General features: G+C 37.9%; 1 protein-coding gene across 1 annotated transcript; it reads right to left on the reverse strand.

The window, feature by feature from the left end:
• Nucleotides 1-128: 128 nt before the first annotated feature.
• Nucleotides 129-23,368, reverse strand: TRAPPC11 (trafficking protein particle complex subunit 11). The gene is made up of 29 exons (XM_021544817.3): nucleotides 23,021-23,368; nucleotides 21,914-22,083; nucleotides 21,420-21,490; nucleotides 20,467-20,581; nucleotides 18,062-18,161; nucleotides 17,253-17,326; nucleotides 16,934-17,030; nucleotides 15,990-16,123; nucleotides 15,537-15,684; nucleotides 14,997-15,090; nucleotides 14,561-14,640; nucleotides 14,384-14,462; nucleotides 14,248-14,302; nucleotides 13,052-13,197; nucleotides 11,935-11,996; nucleotides 11,700-11,832; nucleotides 10,984-11,114; nucleotides 10,284-10,439; nucleotides 9,631-9,818; nucleotides 9,278-9,426; nucleotides 7,590-7,711; nucleotides 6,806-6,925; nucleotides 6,379-6,444; nucleotides 6,123-6,279; nucleotides 4,437-4,545; nucleotides 4,090-4,181; nucleotides 3,081-3,214; nucleotides 2,543-2,710; nucleotides 129-1,095 (listed from the first exon to the last, which is right to left on the reverse strand). The coding sequence occupies exons 1-29, from the start codon at nucleotides 23,225-23,227 to the stop codon at nucleotides 1,051-1,053; spliced, it is 3,402 nt and encodes a 1,133-aa protein (XP_021400492.1). The 5' UTR covers nucleotides 23,228-23,368; the 3' UTR covers nucleotides 129-1,050.
• Nucleotides 23,369-23,598: the final 230 nt, after the last annotated feature.

The raw sequence follows: 23,598 nt of genomic DNA on the forward strand, positions 1-23,598 counted from the left end.
CTTCACTCATGCTTTCCTTCAAGTATCACACCTGTTATTTTGGACCTCAATGCCATAGATGGAAGTGTCAGTCCACAAGTGAGATAAGAGTTATGAAAGAACTGTGAAAGCAATGCAGTTAGGGACAGTTTCAGAAGTACTGTCACAAGCAGTTTATTAGAACTTCACTTTGACAATAAATAAGGTTTTTCCCAAGCAATCAAAAGGTAATTATTTAGAAAGATAAACAACGCAATTTTTCACAATGCAATTTTTTATATATACATATTTTACTGCACTTTACACACCAGTTCATCCAGAGCTGTACAACAGTAGGATGTTTATTTTTTAAATTCACACAGCAGGAGAATATCAAGACATGTCTTTAATCTGGAAACTGTGTGTAAAAGCAACCCCAAACCACACCAGCTCCAGGTTGGATAGTCCAACTGGTATGACTGAATCTCTGTTCTTTAGACTAGCTGCTGAATTCAAAATTGGATGTATGGCTTACCCAGGAGAAACAGTGCCTTTTGAGAGTTATGGTTTTAAAGGACTAGTAAGCTGCCCAATTGCAACAGCATGATGTAGCCATTTGTAATTTACAGTGCTACTGCACAACCTGCTGTGTCTTCAACACAAGTGGCACAGGACAAACCTCTGTAAAAATATGATAATTTTCAATGTTGTAAATCTCTAATAGTAAACACAAACTTCACACTTTGCACTGTTAACTGTGAAAACATCTTTCAGGTTTGGTCAAGTGAATTAGCATTTCTTAAATATTCAAGACATTTAATATGCCTCAATAATACTTCTAAGAGTTTGACATTCAAAATTTACTTCAAAAGAATGCTCCCGTTAAATAAAGCACCAAGATTTCCCCACGTGTTTATTCCTTAAAGAAAGTCTATGAAACAATAGCTTTTTTTTAAACATTAGTTCTGCTAAGTTGTAATTTCAAAATAAAATTTAATTCTCATGGTTTGATCAAAGCCTTGTTTTGAAAGTGAGCTTTACTATTCTGTGCAACATCCCATTTCTTTAAGTGCAGAGGTACAGGTCTTAAAGTTATGCAGCTGCAATTGAGTTGTCATCTGCTTGACGACCCTGAGGCTTTAAGAAAATAAAGACAGAGAATTAAAAAATTACCCCAAAACAAAACAAGCTGCCCAAACAAACTCCCCTCAAAAACCCAAACCCAACGAAAAAACCCACATCCAGGCAAAAATGATAGACTAGGAATAACTCTGCAATACACTATTTTACAATGCAGTAAAATAGTGTTGTCAGTGTAGCTCTGGTACCCAAGTGTAGCATTAAGCTTATCCTACTTCTAAAGGTTTCCAATGGTGGCACAAACAACATGACATCCAACTGAAATTTCAGTTTGGCCCCTAGAGGCCTCAGCTCCTCAACTGCCCTGGTAAATGCCCTCTCCACACACATCTGCACAGCTCAGACAAGGCCTGGCTGATCAGAGCACCGAGCACTACTGCAGTATAGAAAGCTGATAAGTATTATTGTAAAACAGGAATTAGACTGACAATTTCTTGGAGAAATTTTAAGCAACACCACTAGAAATAGGAGAGCAAGGAAGTAGTTCTAAAGAAGAAAAACATCCTTACAATAAGCTTTTTGATGTTCGGACAACTCCAAAGCAAAAGCAAAGCAGTCTGAAGCTTGAGAATCCACAGGAGTTTTATGAAGACCATGCTTTTGAGAAAAAATGCTCTTCTATTTACTTAGGAGGACACCCTGACAACCAGTCTTGAAGAGCCAGTGACTACCAGCATACTCGAAAAGTAAATTCTGCCTATCTCTTTTGGTTAAAACAAAATTGAAATAATGCCAGGCCCATTTCCTGGAAACATGATTACAGATGTCTGAACAAGTCCAGCTCAAATTATATAAACAAGTCTTTGGGCTCCTTGCTTGTTAAAAGTCTGAATAAAAAGTGAACAAAATATTCCAGAGACAGCAGCAGTGGAATGAGAAACCACTGGTTTGGGCAAATGGATTTAAATGATTCTTAAGAAGTAAAAAGATCTGTTTTTCATGGCATGACTGAACAGACTTCAGAGTTATACCACCTATGAAAAAAATCTAGACTGATTCACTGACAGAATGAGTTTTTAGAAGTTATTTAGGGAGATGTGGGATGCTGCAGTGTCTCTGAACCTATTCATATGTGTTGCTCAAACACTTTTTTCAGAAGTGCTATGAATCATGGTATTAAAAGTATTTGATTACTTAGCTTGCTCTACTATGCTCAAAATAGAGGCAATTTTAAAACTCATTTTACAGAGTCAGACATGGAATAGAACAACAGAGACATAACGAGCACTTTCAGTTAGTTCACCTTGTGGTAGCCAAATACATACTGCACTGAAACAGATTTCCTAAAGATTTGGGCTGACAACACCAATGCACAACACAATATTTTTCAAAGCGAGTAACCCTGTTACAAGCTGAACATTTTAGTCTGCTTAGAGACACTCAGCTGTGAACATAGCTGGGGTGGCTGTCCCCAGAATCTACAAGTCACTCCTCACTGCCTTACCTTTACAAAAATGTGTGTTGGTATGAAACGTCTGAGCAACTGATTGGTGAAGTTTGGGAATCGCATCAGGTTAACATGAAGAGAAGGTAACTGCTGATAGCCAGCCATCAGAGGATAGAAGTTATATAACATTTCCTGCTGTGAGCCAGGAAGGATTCGTAGCCGGATCTTAAAAAAAGAAGACAAGAAAGCCACAACCATAGGTAAGTTCTGTGTCCAAAAGCTCTGCCTACTTTCTATTTATGCACTAGTTACTTTCTGAAGCTGTAAAGGATGCAACTAATTTCCAATTCTAGGTAAACTATTGCTTCTATACTGAAACACCATAAACAACATGACAAACAGCTTCTAGGCAGGCTTCCATCTAGCCCTTTTTAAAATGGAGTCTGCATTCATATATTCTTCTAGACAGAATTTACCATACTTTAAACATCTAAAAAACAATGAGTTTTTCCTCTATACATCAGTGTAAATCTAAACAATGTATTCTTCACTACCAGATAAACCAGCAGGATCAGTGGATGTGGGAATTCTGTACCTGTTTAAGGCCAGAGAACATGAAGGCATCACTGGGTTCCACAGACACCTCCACATCCTGGACTAAATTGGTCTTATTTTGTAGGTGATACCTGACAGGTAAGGACTCCCGGACTCGACCAAATGATGGCAGATCTTTGGAAAGAAAGTAAGTTATCTCAAATACAAAATACATCTTCAAGTTCCACAAAAAAAAAGTCTATTCCAAAAAGAAGTGAAAAGTTAATAAAAAAAGATACAAGAACCAGGCATCTAAACCTTTCTGGCAAGTTTCTTTAGAAACAGATTAAACAACAGAACACAGCTTCTTTACAGTTTTTCAGTATCATATTTTGACATCTAGTTACAAACCTCCCAGCTGCTAACACTGCCCAAGAATACTAACTAGGAAGTCACTTCCATTGCTGCTGACTATTTTCAGCTTACTAAAATCTAATAACATATTGTCAGGAAGCTCCTTCAAAGTGTAACATGATAGGTGGAGAATGGAAGAATCTCAGTACGTATGAAACCAAGCAGAGGAAAGCATTGAAATTATGTGTGTTTGGTGGACATTTCAATCCCCCTCTGTTCTTGTGCAGGTGAAGTGCTGTAAGAGAAACATTTCACCCAACAAGCATCTCCAGCTCTTCAGTCTGTTTCTTCCTGGGATGCACCCAGAATGTGGATGGAACAACTGCTGCCATAGGCATCTAGAGAAACCTACTGGGAAGGCAGCATCAGCAGAGCTAACTCCAGTCTCTATGCTGCTGCATAACACAGGTTGAGTATTATTTCAGCTCCATTGACAGCTTTTAGAACATCTGTGTAACTAACTACCTACTTTTCCCTTCAAGTGGGGAAAGAAGAGCAAGCCTTGAGGCAGTTTCTTTCTCTAGCTCCATAATATTCAGCACCATTTTTCTGTATTTTGCTACAGTCATTGAAACTCTGGGTGATGTAAATTGTGGCTTTCTTTAAAATTCTGATTAGGACATGTATGTTTGGTCATGTTGCCAAATTAATATTACCTGCATTAACATGGAGGGGAATGCTCTCTACAATCACATGTGGTAGAGTGATGACTGTGTTAACAACAGGTACACTTTCCACAGGTGAACTTCTGCAGGAAAAAGTCAAATGCAGACCATGTTGAATATTATACTACATAAAGTATCGAGTAAGTATACAAACTAAGTAGTAATTAGTAGGTCCAAAGTCTAAACAGTGCTTCTTACAGGAAAACACAAAACTTTTTTGTTTGTTTTTTGCACTCCTCCCCACTTCCAAAAAATCCCAAACCCAACATCTCACTATCATTCCTAAAAAAAAAAAATCGGCTTACTTCCTCTCCTTATCAAGGCCAAGAAACACTTACCTCTTCCAGGAAATGATATAACATCCAGTTGCCACTCCACTAGCATTAGTAACTGGAGGACATCGAAGGCAAAAGCATTCACTGGCACTCTCACCTGTCTGTAAAACAACTATCAGCAAGATTTTGTTTAAAATCAAAGCATAACAGCAGCCTAAGCCACTAAGTCTAGAAATGCAATATGACACAAACACAAGCATTCAGGCAGAAAGGCCTTTGAAGTGCTCTGCAAAGTACACCTACCAAATGTATAAATCCAATAGATTGGGAAGTATTCTAATACATGAAAGGGTAACATACATGCCACTTTACTTTCTGAACAGCATTATGATATCTTTAACGTAAACCAAGAATGAGTCATTGCAAATTTAGTGCTCATAAACACACACAAAAAGCAAAATAATGCCAATTCAAATTCTACACTTCTACAGCAGATTCCAAGACATCAGCATAAGATGCCTCTGATGCTTGAAAATTAAAATGAACATGAAAACATCCCCTCTCCCTCTGAAATGGATAAGAGCAGGGGAAGAGAAGAAATACAAGAAAAAACTACTGGCTTTTCAGTGAAACTGAGTTCTCACTTTTTCTTTTCTTTTTTCTCTATTCAAATAAACTAAAAAAATAGAGTGCCTTTACATGTAGAAAGTGATTTTTAAAAGTATAGGCTTTGTTATTTCAAAATTTATCATTAATATTTAAAAAAAAAACATCAACCAAAAGATGGACAGCTGAACAGTTGATAGCCCTACAGGTTCACATGTCCTGGCACTTAGCTCTTTAGGAGCATCAATCCGAAGCCATGAAGCACAAGGTGCCAGAGCTGAAGATGAAATATCAGTTTGAAGACTAAAGGATCTGGGAAATAACTGCTTTTTGCCAGGCAACCCTTGAATCAACAGAGCAAGCAGAGCCATACAAGTCCTTGATTACAGGAGTGGACAGCTGCCCCACAGTCAGGCAGCCACCTAGAACACCTCACGGCATCCACAGTTTTGATGGAACACATAATTCACACCTCTGATAATTCACACCTTTGCCACAAATACAAAGACAATGTTTTGTTGGAAGATTTTGGATCAGCTCTACTTTTAAGTACTCCACTTAACTTCAAAGCTAACATACTGCAGTTTTAATGGCTGAGATCTTCAAGATAACTTTTTAAAATGCAAATAATAGGTTATAGAGCTGTGGTAATATTAAAAAAAAAGAAAAACTACTGGTTGTTCTTTATAACCTACCCTTTCTAGCTTCACATTTTTTACTTTGGGACTGCAATCATGGACATGGATCACTAACCTCTGGATACTGCCTCTATCACGTGGCAAAGTGGATTCCAGAAAGTATATATGGCCCAGAAACACTGGAAATACTGAGTATCATTCAATACGGATATCTAAGAAGCTGCATTTCAGAAGTATTTCAGGTGCTTTCCCTCATGTCTATTATATTTAGAATTTTATTTACCATCCATCATTCAAGTCTATTTAGTTGACCTAGTGAAGCAGAACTACATTCCAAAGCATGCTGCAGTCCAAGTTGTATTCTGGCAAGCAACTGGAGTACTAAGCAGCTTTCTTCTACTTACAGTTCAATAAGGAAACATTATTTAACACATCTCCCTTTATTACTCCCAATTTATGCAAAAAAGTATCCTCCTGATAGAGAACATACTTTAAGAAAACTTACCATTCTCCACATAAGATTCCAGTTGATCTACTGGGGTCATAGAAGCTGACAGTTGTAACTTGCTTGTTACAATAGTGAGAGGCCAAGGAGAGGCACTCAGGATGTCTGTCATCAGTAAAAATGGTATATCTGCAAATACTCTGTCCAAGTGCTCCAGCTGTCAAGACACACACAAGCTCTGACTATTTCTAACTAAACAGGGTGTGACTCCAAAGTACTGTGATTCCAAAACATGAACAACTTTTCAAACACATACCTTTGTGGAGACAAATTTGACAGCAACATCAAAAGGAAATACTGTGTCTATGGTTACAGTTTCATCCTTTAGAGGCAAAGAATGGGATGGGAACAATAGAGGAAAAAAAGTTATATTCAGCTTAAGGCCTGGCTATTGAAGTCAAAGATTATTAATATAAAGTTACTTTTAATCATTATTTTAATCAAGTCTTCACCAGAGAAGAATGTATCTTTAAAGATATTTACGAACAAATAAAGAAAACTTTTCTTCTGCTAATAGTTATAGTACTGCTCATGCTAAAAAGGGCTACCATACTGCTGACATAGCATTTATTCTATCTTCTAGAAAGGGTTCTAAGATACTCAAAATTACAGGTTTTAGAGTATTTCTTGTATTTCACGAATTTTTCTGTACAAAACGCTAATAGTGCATCTTTAAAACCTACCCGGTGACACCTGCAGAGGATTTCTTTCCCCTCAACAACAGTGTTGATTAAGTAAGAAATGTAAAACAGAAACATTCTTGCACCAACTGTTCCACAACGGATGTATATTGGTTTTTCCAGCTGCAAAATAAAGGAGACTGTGTGAGCTATAGATAAACTATATTCTATACTAATTAGGTCTAGAGCTGTCCAAAGCTGTTAATCATCTGACTTGGTCCAACAGGGCAACAATAGAATGGGCATTATTTTGACCATAATGTATCTCATAGAATCCACAATCTGGATCATGCAGCAAATTATTTTAACCAGAGCAGCACAACTCCAGCTGCTTCACCAAATTTGCTCCAGATGCTAGTCTGTTACTTTAACAATGCAAAAACAGAACCGTAACTGTGTAATATATGACATAACCAACTTCTAACTAACTAGTCACAACTTCAGTTTAGTGCATATTTGATCCTCTACCCTCTTGAATCACATTTGCTGATTATTATCTACTGTCCATTAAGCAGTGCATTTCATTAGCAGCTGAAGTTAGCCTCCTTATTTTATATCTCCTTCCTGTATCATCAAACCCAGAACATATCTGATTATCCAATTTAGTCTAAAAGTCTCATTAAAGGAATACTAAACTACATGTAAACAGTAGGCAAAATATGCCATAAACATTTAATGAATCAGTTCAGATACTAGAAAGTAAACCAAAGTTTGTCTAAGGGAGTCTTTTATTAGTTGGTCCCTATTTTCTTGAGTGTGATCTAGAAGTAAGGTTTTAAGCCTTGACCTTTTCCCCTGGTTGCAAGTCTCCTACAGGGATATCAGGAAGCAGTGCAGGAAAAGAGTCATCACATGCATCTGTTCCATGAAGAGTCACCTGAGTTTTCTGAGTCAGGTTAGCATCTTGCCCTAGGATTAAAAACAATGTTCATATCCACACAAGTTTACATCACTAAAACATGAAAACAATAACTAAAAAAAAAATCTCTAAAAGCAATGCATGAGGAATTAACACAATTCATTTTGCCAAGAGAATCTTTCAAAAGTACCAGCAGAAGATAGATTTGATAACACCTCAAAATTTTCCAAGTTGAAGCATTTGTACCCTTGCAAGTTTATTGTTTCATCTCTTTGGGCCAGGAAAAAAGAATTTCAAAAATCAGAAATCATATACAGATATTCCCTATCATATAAGTAATACAACAGGATTATGTGATTCAAGTTTTTCCTGATATTCTATAATGAAGTAGAAAGGAAGTTTCACTGTTCTGTGATTCTTTTGTTTTCAAGAACATGGTTTAATGATTTCACATATTTTAAAAACTTTTCTTTCAAGTCGGTGTTGAAAATAAATTAAAAGAAATGTATATATGTTAAATGACACCATTCTTCAGCCAGAGCTTAACTAGAATAATGGCATTACTGCAATTACATGGGATAATTTTCAAAGCAAAACAAGCCACATCTTGCCAAAGAGTTACTACTGTGGAAAATACATCACCTTCCCTATAAGTGAAATGTCAGATTTCCATTGTTCTTTTAATGCAATCAGCAAACCCACACTGACCTTGCATATCCCAAGTTAAAGAGATTAGATCAAGCAAGGAAAAAAAAAAAAAACTAAGAAAACACAGATCATCTATTAAACAGTGCTTCAGGAGCCAAGCCCAAACATCCAATTAAACAAGTTTCTAGAATACTCCAGTGACTTTAATGAACCATACAACTCCATAGAAAACAGGGTTCTATTTCAGAATACACAGAACGTTTGGCATCCTATAGGCTAGTGACTTAAAAAATACTTTTGTCTTTCCGGATAATTGCTAAAAAGAGGAATACTGAGTATAACATTTGGGCTTCACACACTGAAAACTGTCAGCAATATCTATATGGAGATAGCTAGGACTCAGACATATAATATTTGCATTTTTTTCCTTTGCTTTCTAAAACATACTGCTTCAGTGCTCCATTCTTCCCCAAATTTCTAGTGGTCTAAAAATCAAACCATGTTGTCCAGGGCAGGGAAAACAAAAAAATCAGAGTGGGGGTGAGAGAAAACTCAGTCTAAAAAACTATGTCTATACTTAGAAAACATTTATCTAGCATTGTCTAGTGCTGTCAGCTCAGCAAGAAAAAGATTTCTGTTTGGGGAGAAGAAAACTTTAGTTACAAACAAAATTAATAAAAATTTAGAAAAGAATATAAAAGCTTTCATGTTTTCTTTCAAACTTGTAAAGATTTATATTCTGAAAATACCCATGTAAGCCCCACAGACAAGCAGTGGTTAAAATAAACATAATTGAATGAGTCTGTCAGCTGTTGTTCTTACCACTGGTATTTCATCATTCCCAACTTCAATGTTGGTTTGGCTTTTAATTACTACAAGAAAACAGTTTACTGTACTTCTCTGCATTGCATCCACAAAAAGGAGTCGATTATGAGACTGCTGGATTAAATGAAAATAACCCCAAGTACCTGGCTTTAAACCTGCTGTAAGCTTGACATCTTTGGCCACTGTCTCCTCATGTGACTGGACTGTCACAATCAAACAATACATTTCATTAGTCAGGGCAGGAGGTTCATGACGGAGCTGAACAGAAATATTTGGCACTCTAGAAATGATCCTTTAAGAGAAAAGACTCAGTTATTGTATCTTTCTTAAATAACATGCTTTTAAGCCTAGTTTAAAGGAGGCTAAAATACCCTATTGTTTAAGAAAGTCCCCACAATTGGTGGCCTATTAAACTAAGAGATGTGAGACTCCTGAAAAACAGCATAATGGGAACAACTCAAAAAAAAAAGACTAGTCTGGAACCCCAGTTACTCACATCGTGCTTGCCTGAATAGTCAAAGTGTCCCAGTGCACCTCATTGTCTGGAAGCTTAGGTCTTCTCTTGAAGGACCGTGATGCTTGCAATGCTTCTTGAGATGAAGAAGCATCTCCCCCTCCTCCTCGCCAGTTCAGAATCACACAGCGGCCAGATTCACTTCCCAGGATCAAATCCACAGAAGTGATCTGACAGACACAAATTTAAACACCCATTGGTGAGTCTTCTGATCACCTGTTGTAGGAATATAGTTTTCCAACACAGACAGACATAATAAATACATGTACCATCAAAAAGCTTCTGACAGGTTGGAGACTGAGGACCTCCACCACCCCGGGATTTCATTTAATGAAACAGCAGTGGAAAAAGTATCCAGGTGCAAGCAGTGTAATGGGCTGCAATTTCCTACCTTCCCATAGCAATATACCAGCACTCACTTTTTAAGTATTATGCATTTTTTTAAAAAAAGGATGACATTTTCTTGAAACAATTCTCAAATTTTTGTGGCTTTCGTCATGTTTTGTCATTGTCAATAGTTTCACAAATTCAGACATTCAGAACTGCAGTTTTTAACTGGTGCTAGATTAGGGGCACATCGTAGTTTGAGTTCATTGTACGGAACAGTAAGAAGGGTACAAAACAAATGGACAAACCTCAATCTTCTTTCCTACATCTTCAGTTTTTGCAACGAATTTAAAAGAGAACTTTCTTGTTTTGCCAGGCACTAAGCACATTGTTCCTTGTGATGACTGTTCTAGAATATCACTTTTCTGATAGGCTTCTTCTACAACACAGTATTGGTTGTAATCCTACAATGGAGAAGCAGGGAAAAAAGTTGATTCATTCAGATAGAAGACATCTTTAGAGAGTAACGGCAATGTAGCAAATATTAAGGGTCTGTGTTACTGGATCAAACTGCATGGGTTTTTGCTACTTTTCACAATATCACAGTTAAACTAGCAAGTAATTACAGTGCAATTCTTTGACACAAGATATCCATTATATTAATATAACTTCTTGAATCAGAAGAAATAAGACATTAAAATGATCCTTCTGAAACTTTAGCAAGCTTCATAAAAAAACAGATGAACTAACAATATGAACTAATGAGATGAACTAATGATGATAGATATGACAAATGAACTAATCAAACTGCATTTCAGAGTCTTATTCCAGTATAAATATATTTGTCAAAAGCAATAGATAATGCATTAAAAACCCAAGCACTTTAGAATTAACATTTTTTTTGGCAAAACTTTTGATTTTTTTTTAATGCTTAAAACTAATAAAATGTTACTCCATTCTTATTATCTGTTTCTATCACTAGGTCAGAGATATATAGAACACATGTACCTGATTATTGAAACTGATGCAGAGCTTAGAAAACCTGATAGGATGAGGACAATCGGCTCTCAAGTACACATCAAACTGCACAGGAACATCAACATGAAAACTAGGAGCAAGAAATTTTGCTTTGCACTGTACTGGAATTAAAAAAGAAAAGAAAAAGCAAAAAGAAACAAGAAGTAGGTGTTAACGTGAACTGTAACATTAAATTCCAGAAGCACACTCCTGAAATGATTGTGGCAAGAACTGTTCTGTGTATACTCTTACAACTCTGTTTTGCAAGTGGACAAATTTGGTAACTAGCACTGTGACAGAAAGTCACTTTTCAGCACTTGGCCAAAACCTTTGCACAGGAGAGATGCAGATGTCGAGTAGAAAATAGATAGTCCCGTACTCTTGGATGTCATGCATGCCCTCTTTTCAATGGGAAGTATTACTCTGCACACATTCTGTCCTCTTTCCTCAGAATCCTACTTCACAGCACACCAGAATATCAGAAATCTTACAAAAATAGGGAATTCTTTAGTAATCCATATCAGGGATAAGAGATCACTGACTTCTCTCAATATTTCTTATCTTGTTGATTTAGACAAGGAGCAGACCAAGGCTGTAGCACTGTTGTTAGTTTTAATACATCCTTCATATTTTCAACCTAATTAGTTTTTTCAAGGTTTAACTACATCCGAATTTATGATCTGGTGTAAATTTTCTTTCTTACTTACCAAATGGTATAAAGTCTTGGACCTCTATTGTAAAAATATTACTGCCTGCCAAGGAAACACGGTCAGCCCACAATTTCTGTGATGCTTTCACAGCAGCAGTGTCACAATCAGGTTCAGGATCAGGGCTTTCATTCTGCAGGCAGGCAAAGGATTACAAAGAACAATAAAAGAAGGTTACCAGACACTGACCACTCTTAGGATTATTTGAAATGGTAATAAGAGTTCTGCCACTTACCATCAGAACTTTTATGAGATTTTTTTCTATTCGTGATTTCTGATCTTCTTTAAGAGTAGATGCTAATGAAGAGAACAAAAAAAAGATTACAAGACAGAAGCAAGGGTCTCTTTTTTCTTAACAGTAAATCTTCCTCTTAGATTGCATCTTTCAAATAACACATTCCAAAGGGAAAAAATTCTACCATCCATCTACCATAACAAAGGACATTCCCATTTTAAATGTTTCCTCTTACTTTCACTGGAACCAAGTAAAATATTTTTTTATTAGATAAGCATGTTGTAATTTATTGGAGCAAAGCCTCAGAAGAACAATGCTTATACCTCTTTGTTGTTTATGTTTAAAAACAGAAGCAAGCATAGACAAGTCTGGAACACACAAAGAAGCCACCTCAGATAATACTGGAATAAAACAACTGCACCTTCCTGTCACCTTCATTTCACAGAAGGCGATAGGAAGAAACAAGGACTACTTAAAATAAGCATTCTTTTCTTGAATAAAGGTGGTTTTGCATCATTTCTATTCTTCAATACAGAGCAGCCTGACTAGCTCTAGGAAGATGCAAACCCATTACCACTGGCACTAATAGTGGTATTAGCAATTTAGGGCCCCAAAGGATTATTTCTGCAATGTCAAGGAGCAGGCATTACACAGACCAGAGTGCTTGCATTTTTACTGTGGAGCCACCCTATGCCACATTTTTCCCCTAAAACACCCCGTGTACATAGTTCAATAGCAGAGTGCCATAAAGACTCCTGGAGAAGCATATTTGGGATATTAAAGTCCAGAAAAATCATGTTAGTTTTGTTACTAGGAAAAATGTTTTTCTCTTTTAGCTGTACTACTGTTCTTTGCAATCCCAAAGCTCCGGAAGTTCCTGTTACATTATTTGAACAGTCTCAAATGAAGCTCTGTGTCTCTGATATCCTAACACAGTCTATTTGAATGCAATTAATTTTATAATTGAAGAAATACAACTCAACTCTCAGTGTAGCACAGAAAGTAGTGAAAATCCAGCACAAGTACACAGTTACTTTGTAGTCAAATAATTTGAAGTACTGTAAGCACTGTGTCTGACAATGATTTGTCATATTTCAAAATATTAATAGAAGATTACCTCTGCCCAGTAGCTCTAAAGAGTATGTGATATAATCTTTCAGCTGGGCCATCAGATATGAACATTTGAGTGCTGTTGTCAATATGGAAGTGAGGAGGGTCCACCATCCTTCACTGCGATAATCACACATAACGTAATCCAATAGCCTGCAAAACAGTCAAGTTGAGAGGAAACAAGTTATGCTTACCAAAATGCTTTAGAAGCATGCATTTTTTTTGTATCATTAATACAAAATTCATCTTCACTAATACAAATGCTAGATTAAAGTCTACTGTTTATCCAAGGCAATGATTTATTGAAAACAGCATGGAACTATGATAAAGAAACATTTATTCCCTGAATTTTCTATTTCTAGATAGAAAATTTTTCATAAGAGAACAACAGGAAAACTCATCTGTCTTCACATAAAGAACTAGCAAAACAGCAACTGGACAGAAGTGCTTAGTCCAATATCACATTAAAAATATGCCTTACTATTGAATATGCAGTAAGTATTTAGAAAAGGAAATCAAACCTCCACAATAAAGTCCCCTTCCAAACTCAAGAAATTTAGAGTTCCTTAAGCCAACAGCTTCTTTTCTCTCCTACTTCCCATCCCCCTACAAGGGTTACAAAGGTCCACAACATATGCATCAATCTTTATCAGGCAAAACCACACACCTTAATATGTTCCAAACACTGTTTGCTGTTACTAACAAAGCAGAGAAGTGATTTTTTTTAAACTCTTCTCAACTATTTAAGACAAGAATTTCTGCCTTCTTCAGAAAAATCCACCTAACACAAACAAAAAAGTGCCCGTTCATAGAGCAATTAGGCTTGACACAAATTAATCTGCTTATCCTAGCCTATCTTCTCTTCCATGCAAAGTCCAGTCACCTACTAACAAGTAAATACATCTCTCCTACTTCAAACAAAAGAGAGAGACAGCATTCAGTGAGTTAGATATAGATAATTTGCCAATATGGCAAATTCCCACAACAGCTCATAGCAGGAAGTTTTTATGCTCTAATAACTGACTCGTATGTTTTAGTTTCTTTTATAAAAGTGGGGTTCATAGACTCAATAGCTTGTGCTTCAATCACAACCAATACAAGGGGCGTCTCATACAAGCTTCCAACATTATTCCATAGCAATTAGACATGGGGGTCTTAGTGAGAAGGCAGCACATAAAAGAAGCAATCATAAATGATACTCACTTCAAAGCTTTGGCATAATCTTTAGCATAGTAATATTCTTCTCCCATTTGAACCACTGGAAAAAAAAGTTCTCAATCAGTACTGAAAGCCTTTGCAAAATTAAATTTTAAAAATGTATCTGGTTATCTATACTTACTCAAATGACTTTTCATTCTTGGACATTTGTATTTCTTGAACTGTGCGACAGCATTACTCAACAAAGTGATTATTAGCTCCTAGTGGATAAAACCATTATTGATATCATTATATATGCAAACATTAGGGTCATGTTAAAACAACTTTTTTTTTTTTTTTTTTTAAGAATAAAACTTACTGAGTGGAGAACATTTTTCTCTTTTAGCTGTAGGGATAAAATCCCCATCTTCTCCTTTTCAGGATCAGAAAGATCAAAGCCTGCATAAGACAATGAAAAAACCCATGAAACTGGAATTCTGTCCAGACCCAAAGGGAACAATTTATACCATGAGCAACATGTAATGCAAGTTTCAACTCAAACACATTCACACATTCTATTACCTCACAGGCAGCTACATCTCCCTAGAAGGAAAATTCTAGAACACAATTATTTTTCCCCATGCTTTTAAGAATCTACCCAAAATCAGCAAATTACAATAAAACCACCTAGTCCTTATACTGCCTATTTTAGTATTTAAAGTGTGTATGTTAAGACAAATTAGTTCTTTTCTAATCTGATATCAAGTAAGGATTCATAAATAAGCTCATATTTCTGTAGCAGTAGACAAACATACTTAATATTCCTTGACGCCATGGTCTTTGCCCATAAAAGTCAAGCACTCCAGTTTGCGTTTCCAGGGGATCTGGATTGGGATATGTCACAGAGGACTGTAAATTCAAATATAGTAATTAAAAGGGGTTCTGTTTTGTATTCTGCCAGGCAAGTGTTAGAAAAACACTAAAACAATACCCTCCCCATACCCTAGTACCAATGCTCTTGTTTCTCTGCTTCCTGTAAGTCACCAGAGACAGTGCACATATACTAGAATAACAAAGTGAGTTTTCAAGTATCCAGATATGCACAAATATATTAAAAAAAAAATTTAAAACATGTCAGAATTATTTGTAAATAAATAAATACTAATGTATTTGTCCTGGGGCAACCTTATCCATACATTACAAATACACGTAATATTAACAAGCATCACAAAGACACATATCTTTTCCTCAGAATTCATTTACACGTATTACAGATTGTTCCACTTCCACTTAAAACTACATTAGGGAATTCACTATCTGGTTAATTACAAAGCATTTTTCCCCTCACAACTTACATCATGGTTACAAAGCATACTTGCTAGTTGTTTCCGTTCCTGTGCATAGTAGGCTGCCTGCTGGTAATAAAACCCTGGATTCTGAGTTTGAATTGCTGTCAATCCCAGCTTAATTGCTTCATCAAACAAGTCACCAAAAGCCTGAAACCTGTTTAAAAAAATTCATAACCAAGATTATGTATAGAACAGCAATATGAACTAAAAGGTACCCTATAAATAAAAGTTCTGGTTACTCAAGACAGATATTTCTATGAACTTTGGCATCTAAGCTCCATGGCTGCATTTGCTCATACTCTCTTCATTCAAAGACAGAAGTAGTCAATTCAAACACAACAACAGTGTATTTTACATTCTTGTGTATCTCTTAGAGAGCTAAGAATTTGTATCTTGACTAGACAAGTAAATATTTTTAAGTTCACTGTTTATCTAAAACACTACTAAGCAAAAACATACTGTTTAGACATCCAGGCAGCATGCTCAAAAGCCAGTTCTGCACTTCCTATTTTTTTCTTGCATAGGTCAATATGCTTCCTGAACTGTGCAATAGCATCCAGTGGAGTATTATGTTGAAAACAGAGGCGACAGATCTAGGAATAGATAAAAGTAAAATGAAAAACCACTGTTAGGCTGTTAAGGATTAGCACTCAACCCTGCCACTCCCCCAATTAATTCTACATATTTCTGAGGAGCAAAATTGTGTAAAAAACAAAGGATGAAAAATTTATGGTTTGCATCTGTAAACCATAATGCACTACACCTGAAACCATGTGGTTCTCTATTTTATCTAATACTATTTATCATCCCCTTCTTGCCCAAGCCATCAATGGAAGAGTGCATAACTCACTGCCAAATATAACAGGGAATTTCAGAGCTTCTAGAAAGATTATTATTTTGAAGCCTGCAGTACACAAATGGAATTCGATGGAGTACAACTCCAAGATTCTTGTAAGTGGTGGGATAGTTTTGCTTTACCTAAAAGCCCTCAAAATACCACTAAAGTATGGACTGAGTCTTAGAGAGTTACTTTCTTCCCCCTAACAAGCAGTAACTGAACTATATTGGCCTAAGTTTTGCAAGAAGACAAAAATATTCAAGGAACAAGCAGCCTTGGTGTTCATTCTCCCTGCACAGAGTAAGAGATCCTAGTGTTTCAGAAGACTGCATCTCAAATGAACTCAAATCCTTCAAGATAATCCCAAACTTCAGCTAAGGATCTTTCTTTTGTGTGGAATTCAGAAGTCTCTGTAAGTCCGAGCATAAATGGTGTTCCAATGCTAACTCTTTCTAATCCATCTCTGTAAAAGCAATATAAAACTGAACTTTACAACCTTTCCCCATTAAAGGTGCATCAACCTTTTTAAGTAATAGATATCAAAGACTAGAAATACAGTTGTTACCTTGTAATTTATAAATCCTGCCATGGTCTTGATTTCCAGCATGTTTGTTTCATGAGCCCTCAATTCATGCACAAGATTATATGCAGTTCTGTAATTCCTAAGCAGTAATAATTAGAGTTAAATCACACATGACAATAAAGTTCTATAAAAGGACTGCCAACAGTGAAAAACAGCCTTCCAACCAGAGCATTCTTCCCAGTGAAGAACTTGCCCCTTACATACATGTTTAAATAATTTTGCATTCAGGAAAATATTTGTCAGTTTATGGCTTAGCTGTAATTTGGGGAAGAGAGGGTGGGGAAGATAACATAAGTCTTACTTGAGAGCATTCTGTGTATCCTGTTTCAGCTCACTGAAGAAGGCTATTTTGAACTGGTGTCTAACAAACAAAAGCTGCAAAACACAACCAGTGTACATCATTCACAAAATCCAAACATACCTTGTTACCTACAAAGAGATACAGGTGGTGACTTCAGAGGTTTACATAATACAGCACTTTACCTGAAAAAGTGACTGTGCAACTGTTTCCTAATAGTTCTGTCTGCCACCATGATGCAAGAGTGATCTTTCAATAGATTTAATCTATTCAAAGCCTGCTACCCTGGCACAAGGGAAAGGCTTTGTAACACCCCAAAATCCCTATGCCAACAGAGCTGATTGTGGTTTGGAGCACACCACTTGGATTCCAGCTTCCAAGAGACAAAGCTGGCAATTGCAACAGAACATAATGTGTCTGAGTGCATTTGAAAAGCAAAAGTTAAAAACTGAAATCAAGTGCAATTCTGAGTACAAAATATCTAAGGGAAACATATCCCACAATTTAAGATACCACACTCAAATAGGTTAAACCATGTAGATAAATTAGAAGTTTTTCTTTTTTTAATCTGAGAACTTTATTTTGCCCTGCGGGTCTTCTAAGGAAGATATGAGAAAGACAAATGTAAGAACAAAACAAATCAAAATAAAAGTTTAAATTGCAGAAAAAAGAATCAGATTTACTTCCTATACTAAGAGAGGACATCTCAAATTGGAAGAGAGGAATAAAAACATTTAAGTAACAAACAGTTATTTTCATGTTTTAATATGCAATATAGCTTGCACAGTATTTCAAAAATAGGGTAACATTACCTGATGAGTGGTTTTGTTCAAGAACTCCTTATGAGATTTAACTCTTCTTATTTCTGTATAATAATAAGTTTGTGCATGCTCATAGAAAGCATTTTCCAACCTGCAAAAAAGTTGCTCATAAGTTTCACAAAGTTTCTCCCACATACAAAGAAATTCTTAAGTTCTTCAAAATAAGTTACTTTTAATCATGTTTGTTTTACTGTTGGCAAAGGACCTTGTGGTATTACTAAACTCCTCAAAGTTACCACACAGGGTAAGAGTCTGCACACAAAAACCTTTTACAAAAGGGGTAGTAGTAAGTAGGACAAGTAAATTGAGAGCTTTATATACTAACTTCTCATACAACAAACTCTAGTATTTAATTTAAGATAATCTCAGGATAAGCTGTTCTGATTTTGCAAGGTAACAGAAAGATGAAAGATGCCCTTAAGTCAAAACAAGAAAACCCTGCAGAGGCTCACAGAATATGTCTGAAATGCATCTGTTTGCTGGTGGAAGTAATTCAAAGGAAAAAAACAGCAGTAAATAAAATTTTGAGGGTTCAGACTAGGTCTCATCATTCTGTCCAAACATCAATAGCTACCTCTTGCAGAGGTAACAATGGAACTTGTCTTCAAGAGAGATAGCCCACAGCAACTCACAGGGAGAGAGGACAAAGAGGACAAGAACACCAAATGCAATATGAGACTGAGGAGCATCTAAGGAGCTTATGTTGTATGATCAAGCTGTAAGGAGTAGAATCAACTAGAACAAGATCAAAAGCCAGGAGAGGAATACATGCAACAGCACTGACACATGCAAAAAATAAAGGCTGAAGTACCAGTTCTGTCCTTATAATCTCAATTTAGCACCAAAAAACATATGCAAAGCTCGAAGTAATGACTACTTTATTTTGATCAATTCCAGTGGCAGTTTGTGAGCAGCCTGGATACAATAGCAGCATTAATTTATGTTGACATTTATTCTGTTTACATATAAATATGAGGGTTAGCTTCAGACTGTGACTCCTCTCCCTGAGGATATATTGAAAAATTTAAACTAATTATAGTAAAACATGCTTTGACTTAGTTTGAGCCCATCTTTTTAGAGCTACGCAAAAGTGTCTGCCTTCCCCCAGTCTGCTTTTGAGAGGCCTTCCTACATTATTTGAAGTTGTAGTCCATGTAAATATCAAAACAGAAGGCACAAGAAATGTATAAAATGGCAAAGACATAATATTTGCAACCAGATAGATGCCACTTAACATAAACAGGAGAAAACTACATGGCCAGGAAGTGGAAGGGGAGAAAAAAACCAAAGGCCTCCTAAGAGATAAACCTAAAAACGTATTCTTATGGAAAATCATTTCAAACTAGAAGGGGCAAAACCACTGTAGAAGTAGAAAAGCCCACTTTACCTCTACCTGAAGAACATTCTTGGGATATATACTAATATTTCTTTAAAAGCAACATCTCTGACTGTCATTATTCAACCTCTCAGAGAAATGAAATTGTGCAGAATTCATCAGAATAATCTGAAGAATTCCAGCAAACAGGTAAAACGTTCACTGCTGGTCTACAACCAGTGTTCCACATAGCATTCATCTGAACCCATGACCTCTCAAATTCTCCATTAGAATCATGGAATTGTTTAGATTGGAAAAGACCTTTAAGATCATCAAATGTAACTGTCAACCTATTACCAAGTCCATCACTAAGCCCATCCTACTGTCCCTAAGCAGAATATATGCATCTTTTAAATACACCTTCAATGGTGACTCAACCTCTTCCCTAGGCAGCCTGTTCCAATGCATAACTCCTCTGGTGAAGAAATTTTTCCTACTATCCAATCTAAATCTCCCCTGATGCAACTTAGGCCATTTCTTCTCACCCTACAGCTTGAAGGGAAGCCCTGAGGAAGAGACCAACCATCCACTACAGCCTTCTTTCAGGGAGTTGTAGAGACCAATAATGTCTTCCCTGAGCCTCCTCTTCTACAGACTAAAGACCCCCAGCTCTCTCCGCTGCTCCTCATAAGGCTTTTGCTCCAGACCCTTCACCAGCTCTGTTGCCCTTCCCTGGACACACTCAAACACCTTAATATCTTTCTTGCACTGAAGTGCACAGAACCGGACACAGGACTGCATGGATTTCCATCAGCTATCTCCACTGAGCCAGCAGAATGAAGGCCCTTGCTAGCACACCAGTATTTCAACACTGGCATGCTGACCCGAGGCTTATTTTTAGTGAAACTGGTTTTATCCCTTTCCCACTTTAAGTCTAGTTTAGAGCTCTGCTAACTATTGTGTGCAGATCCCTCTTCCCCTTTGAGACAAGTGTTCACCACCTGCTGCTAGCGGGCTAGGTGCCATATAAGCCAACCCACAGACTGCAAACAGAGCAAGACAGGGGTTTATGGTCACTTACCTTATAATATAGCCAACAAGATGATCAGTGTGGGGAAGTACAAAGAGTGATTTTCCAGAGAGGTCACAAGCATTACATAAGGCTGCAGCCCTCTCTGATGCAATAACATCTTCCCCTAGTGAAGTCAAGGAAAGGACAAGTAAGTGTATGTGGTGCTGCAATGTCAAAGTTTAAATGTCAGGTTATGAACCTTAGGTAGACCAAATGATCTAAACAGTATTGAAAAACCTAATAAAGATAAAACTGAGAGCAGATTCTTTCTTACTTCTTTCAGAGTACTATGTGCTTCATCCAGCAGAACACATACAGAAACTTTCTAGCAGTTTTAAACAAAAAATTACAAGTATAATGTAAGTTTTTCATCTCTCACAGAATTAAATATCCCGTGTCTTGAGAAATAAAATAGTATCCAGGAAAGACAAACACATATAGCAGGTAGAGGAAAAAAAAAAAAAAAAAGGTTTGCCAGACACTAGAAAGCACACAGTAGCTCTACAGAAATGTAAAGTTAAAGTGTATCACATTTCACAGTTCCACGTGGCTCTAAAATGTTATTGATTAAAACTAGTTAAGACAAAAGATCTCTGTAGGTACCAAATACTCTTCCTCTAAGTTCTCAATGCTTTTACTGGTTTACCTGTGTTTATAATGCAACTTGCTTACAAGAAGGCAGGTCAGATGTATTACCGTATAAACATCTCTGATACTGTCTATCAAAAAATGCACTTGGACTTAAGAGGAAGAAGTTAGGGATAAAAGCATCAAATGTTTAGGGTCAACTGTCCAGAATGCTCTTTTTATCCTTACACCTTTCTGCAATCACAGTGCATTTAATGAATGTAGATGACATCAGATGAAGAACCACAGATAATGTGACAACCCAAAGTCAGCTCAGTCCACTGGGCCTTCTGAAAAATGAGAACACCACAACTGTACATAGAGTTTTCAAGTACCTGGAGGCAATGGTGTTTTTTTCTGAATCAAAACCACAGCAACTTTGGTATTTCTTCCCTGCAAACTCTGCCTAAAATAAAGACAACATAGTACAGTGTCAAGGTTTCACTTCTTATTTCTGAATAACCAGAAAAAAAAAAAAAATCAGTCTAGATGGAAGCACTGGAAGAATGCTACAAAGGTGAAAAACCCAAATGACACAATATGCTCAATCATTCAGAGAATGCGATCTTCCTTCTTTTGGGACAATTGTGCTGAGTTTAGCAAGTAAAATTTTAGGGGCTGTTTTTACTTAAGTAAAATAAGTAACAGTTTTACAAATAAACTATTAAAAAAGTTCTTTACTGTGAGTTGTATATTAAAAAGCAAAGTTCAAGTTCCCCTTAACTCATGTTTAAGAAAAAATGTTATATGTTCTAGAATGCAAACAGATTCTCCAATTCACACTTACATTAGCTTGCAGTACATTATGAAGCAAGTGAAAAAAATCTACCTGACAATTTCAACTCGAGTAGCACACTCCAGCTGTTTTTCCTTCCACTGTGGCTCATCCCAGTCCAGTTCATAGAATACCACCACAAGTGCTGGAACCAAATTCAGGTGTTTGTTCATCCAACCAGTCTTCAAGATTCCTTTTGGAATATACCACTCATAGGATGTCCGCTGAAAATATTGAAGATATTGAAGCAAGCTACAAAAACCATTTACAAATATTTATAGCACAAGAAATGGCATATTCTCTACATTCTTGTCACTAAATATGTTTGTCATCTTGCCTTTAACATTGTTCCCTTCAAGCTTTTGCTTCCTATTAAGCCATTTCCCTCTACAGCTCAGGCATCAGGGCCTGATATCAGCAGCAAAGAACAACAGATTCCAGGAAAACTAGAGAGGAGGGTTAAGTTCAGGTGCAAGTCTCATACACTGCCATGAAATGCTAGGCTCAATTGAAAACAATGGTTTTAGATTATTTGTCTTTGCCAGCATCATGGAACTACGTAGTTTCCTAACAGCTAAACTCATTGACTCATCGCTTCTTAACTTGCCATTGCAAAGCAGAGAGAATAGCAGAGATATTCTTTCTGCTGTGTTTCACTCAGTTAAAGTGACATGTTTTGTAAAAAAAAAGCCTGATAGGTCAGGTTAGGGTTTTTTTTTGTTTGTTTGTTTGTTTTTGGTTTTTTTTCAGAACACATTATCTAGTTTCTCCAGAGTTGAGTATTGGGTTTCATTTAAGATCAAATTTTACAGGGTACCTTAATGCTATGTAGAAGAGGAGCAAGTACTTTAAAAAGCAAACCATATGGGCTTTCTTTGCTTCTGGCTCATGAGCTAAGGCATCCCTAGGTTTCCTATGCACAAGCAGCACTCCATCACAACGCCCTCGCCTGCTCCTTCGCCCTCACTTGAAGCTCCCACACTTTCCCTCAGAACTGGGGGAAGAGGCAGCCGGGGTCCGGCAGAGCGCGGTGGCAGCCGGCCGCAGCCCAGGCAGAGCGGAGCACGGCCCGTGCCCGCAGGGAGCACCGAGTCCCGCTCCCGGGCAGCGGGCGGGACCCAGCCAGGACGGGGCGCAGCCGGGGCCGGCGCCGCTCGCTACCTTCGTCCTGCACTTGGGGTACTCGTGGTCGCCGGGCAGCACTTTGAAGGAGATAGGGACGCGGTCGGCTCTGCGGTTGGCGCAGAAGGCGTCCCACACGGCGCGGTGCACGGCGTTGTACACCACGTCCAGGCCGGTGAGCGTGACGAACGCCATGGGCCGGCAGCACAGCTCCACCGGGAAGTCCCAGTGAGACGGAGGGGTCATCCTGCGCCCGGGACGGCGGCCTGCGAGGCCGCGGGACGGCGGCGGAAGGGCGGCCCAAGCCGGCCACAAGAGCGCCCCGTTGTCCCGGGCCCGTGCTCCCCGCAGCGGGATGGAGCCGGGAAGCGCCGGGAAGCGCCAGCTGGGAGCGGCCGCGGGTCACGGGAGGCGGTGCGGGCGGGCCGCCGCCTCAGGAAGCGAGCGCCGGGCAGCGTCAGAGGGGCAGCGAGAGCGGCCAATCGGCGCCTCCGCTGCACCCCTCGGACCAGTCAGGAGCGCCCGCGCGGGGACGTCACTGCGAAGCAGCCAGTGAGAGGAAGGAGGAAGCGCGGGGGGACGCGCAGCCGGCCAATGGCAGGGCAGGGGGCGGGGCC

This window comes from Lonchura striata, chromosome 4 (assembly GCF_046129695.1).
Source record: "Lonchura striata isolate bLonStr1 chromosome 4, bLonStr1.mat, whole genome shotgun sequence".
Taxonomy (NCBI): Eukaryota; Metazoa; Chordata; class Aves; order Passeriformes; family Estrildidae; genus Lonchura; species Lonchura striata.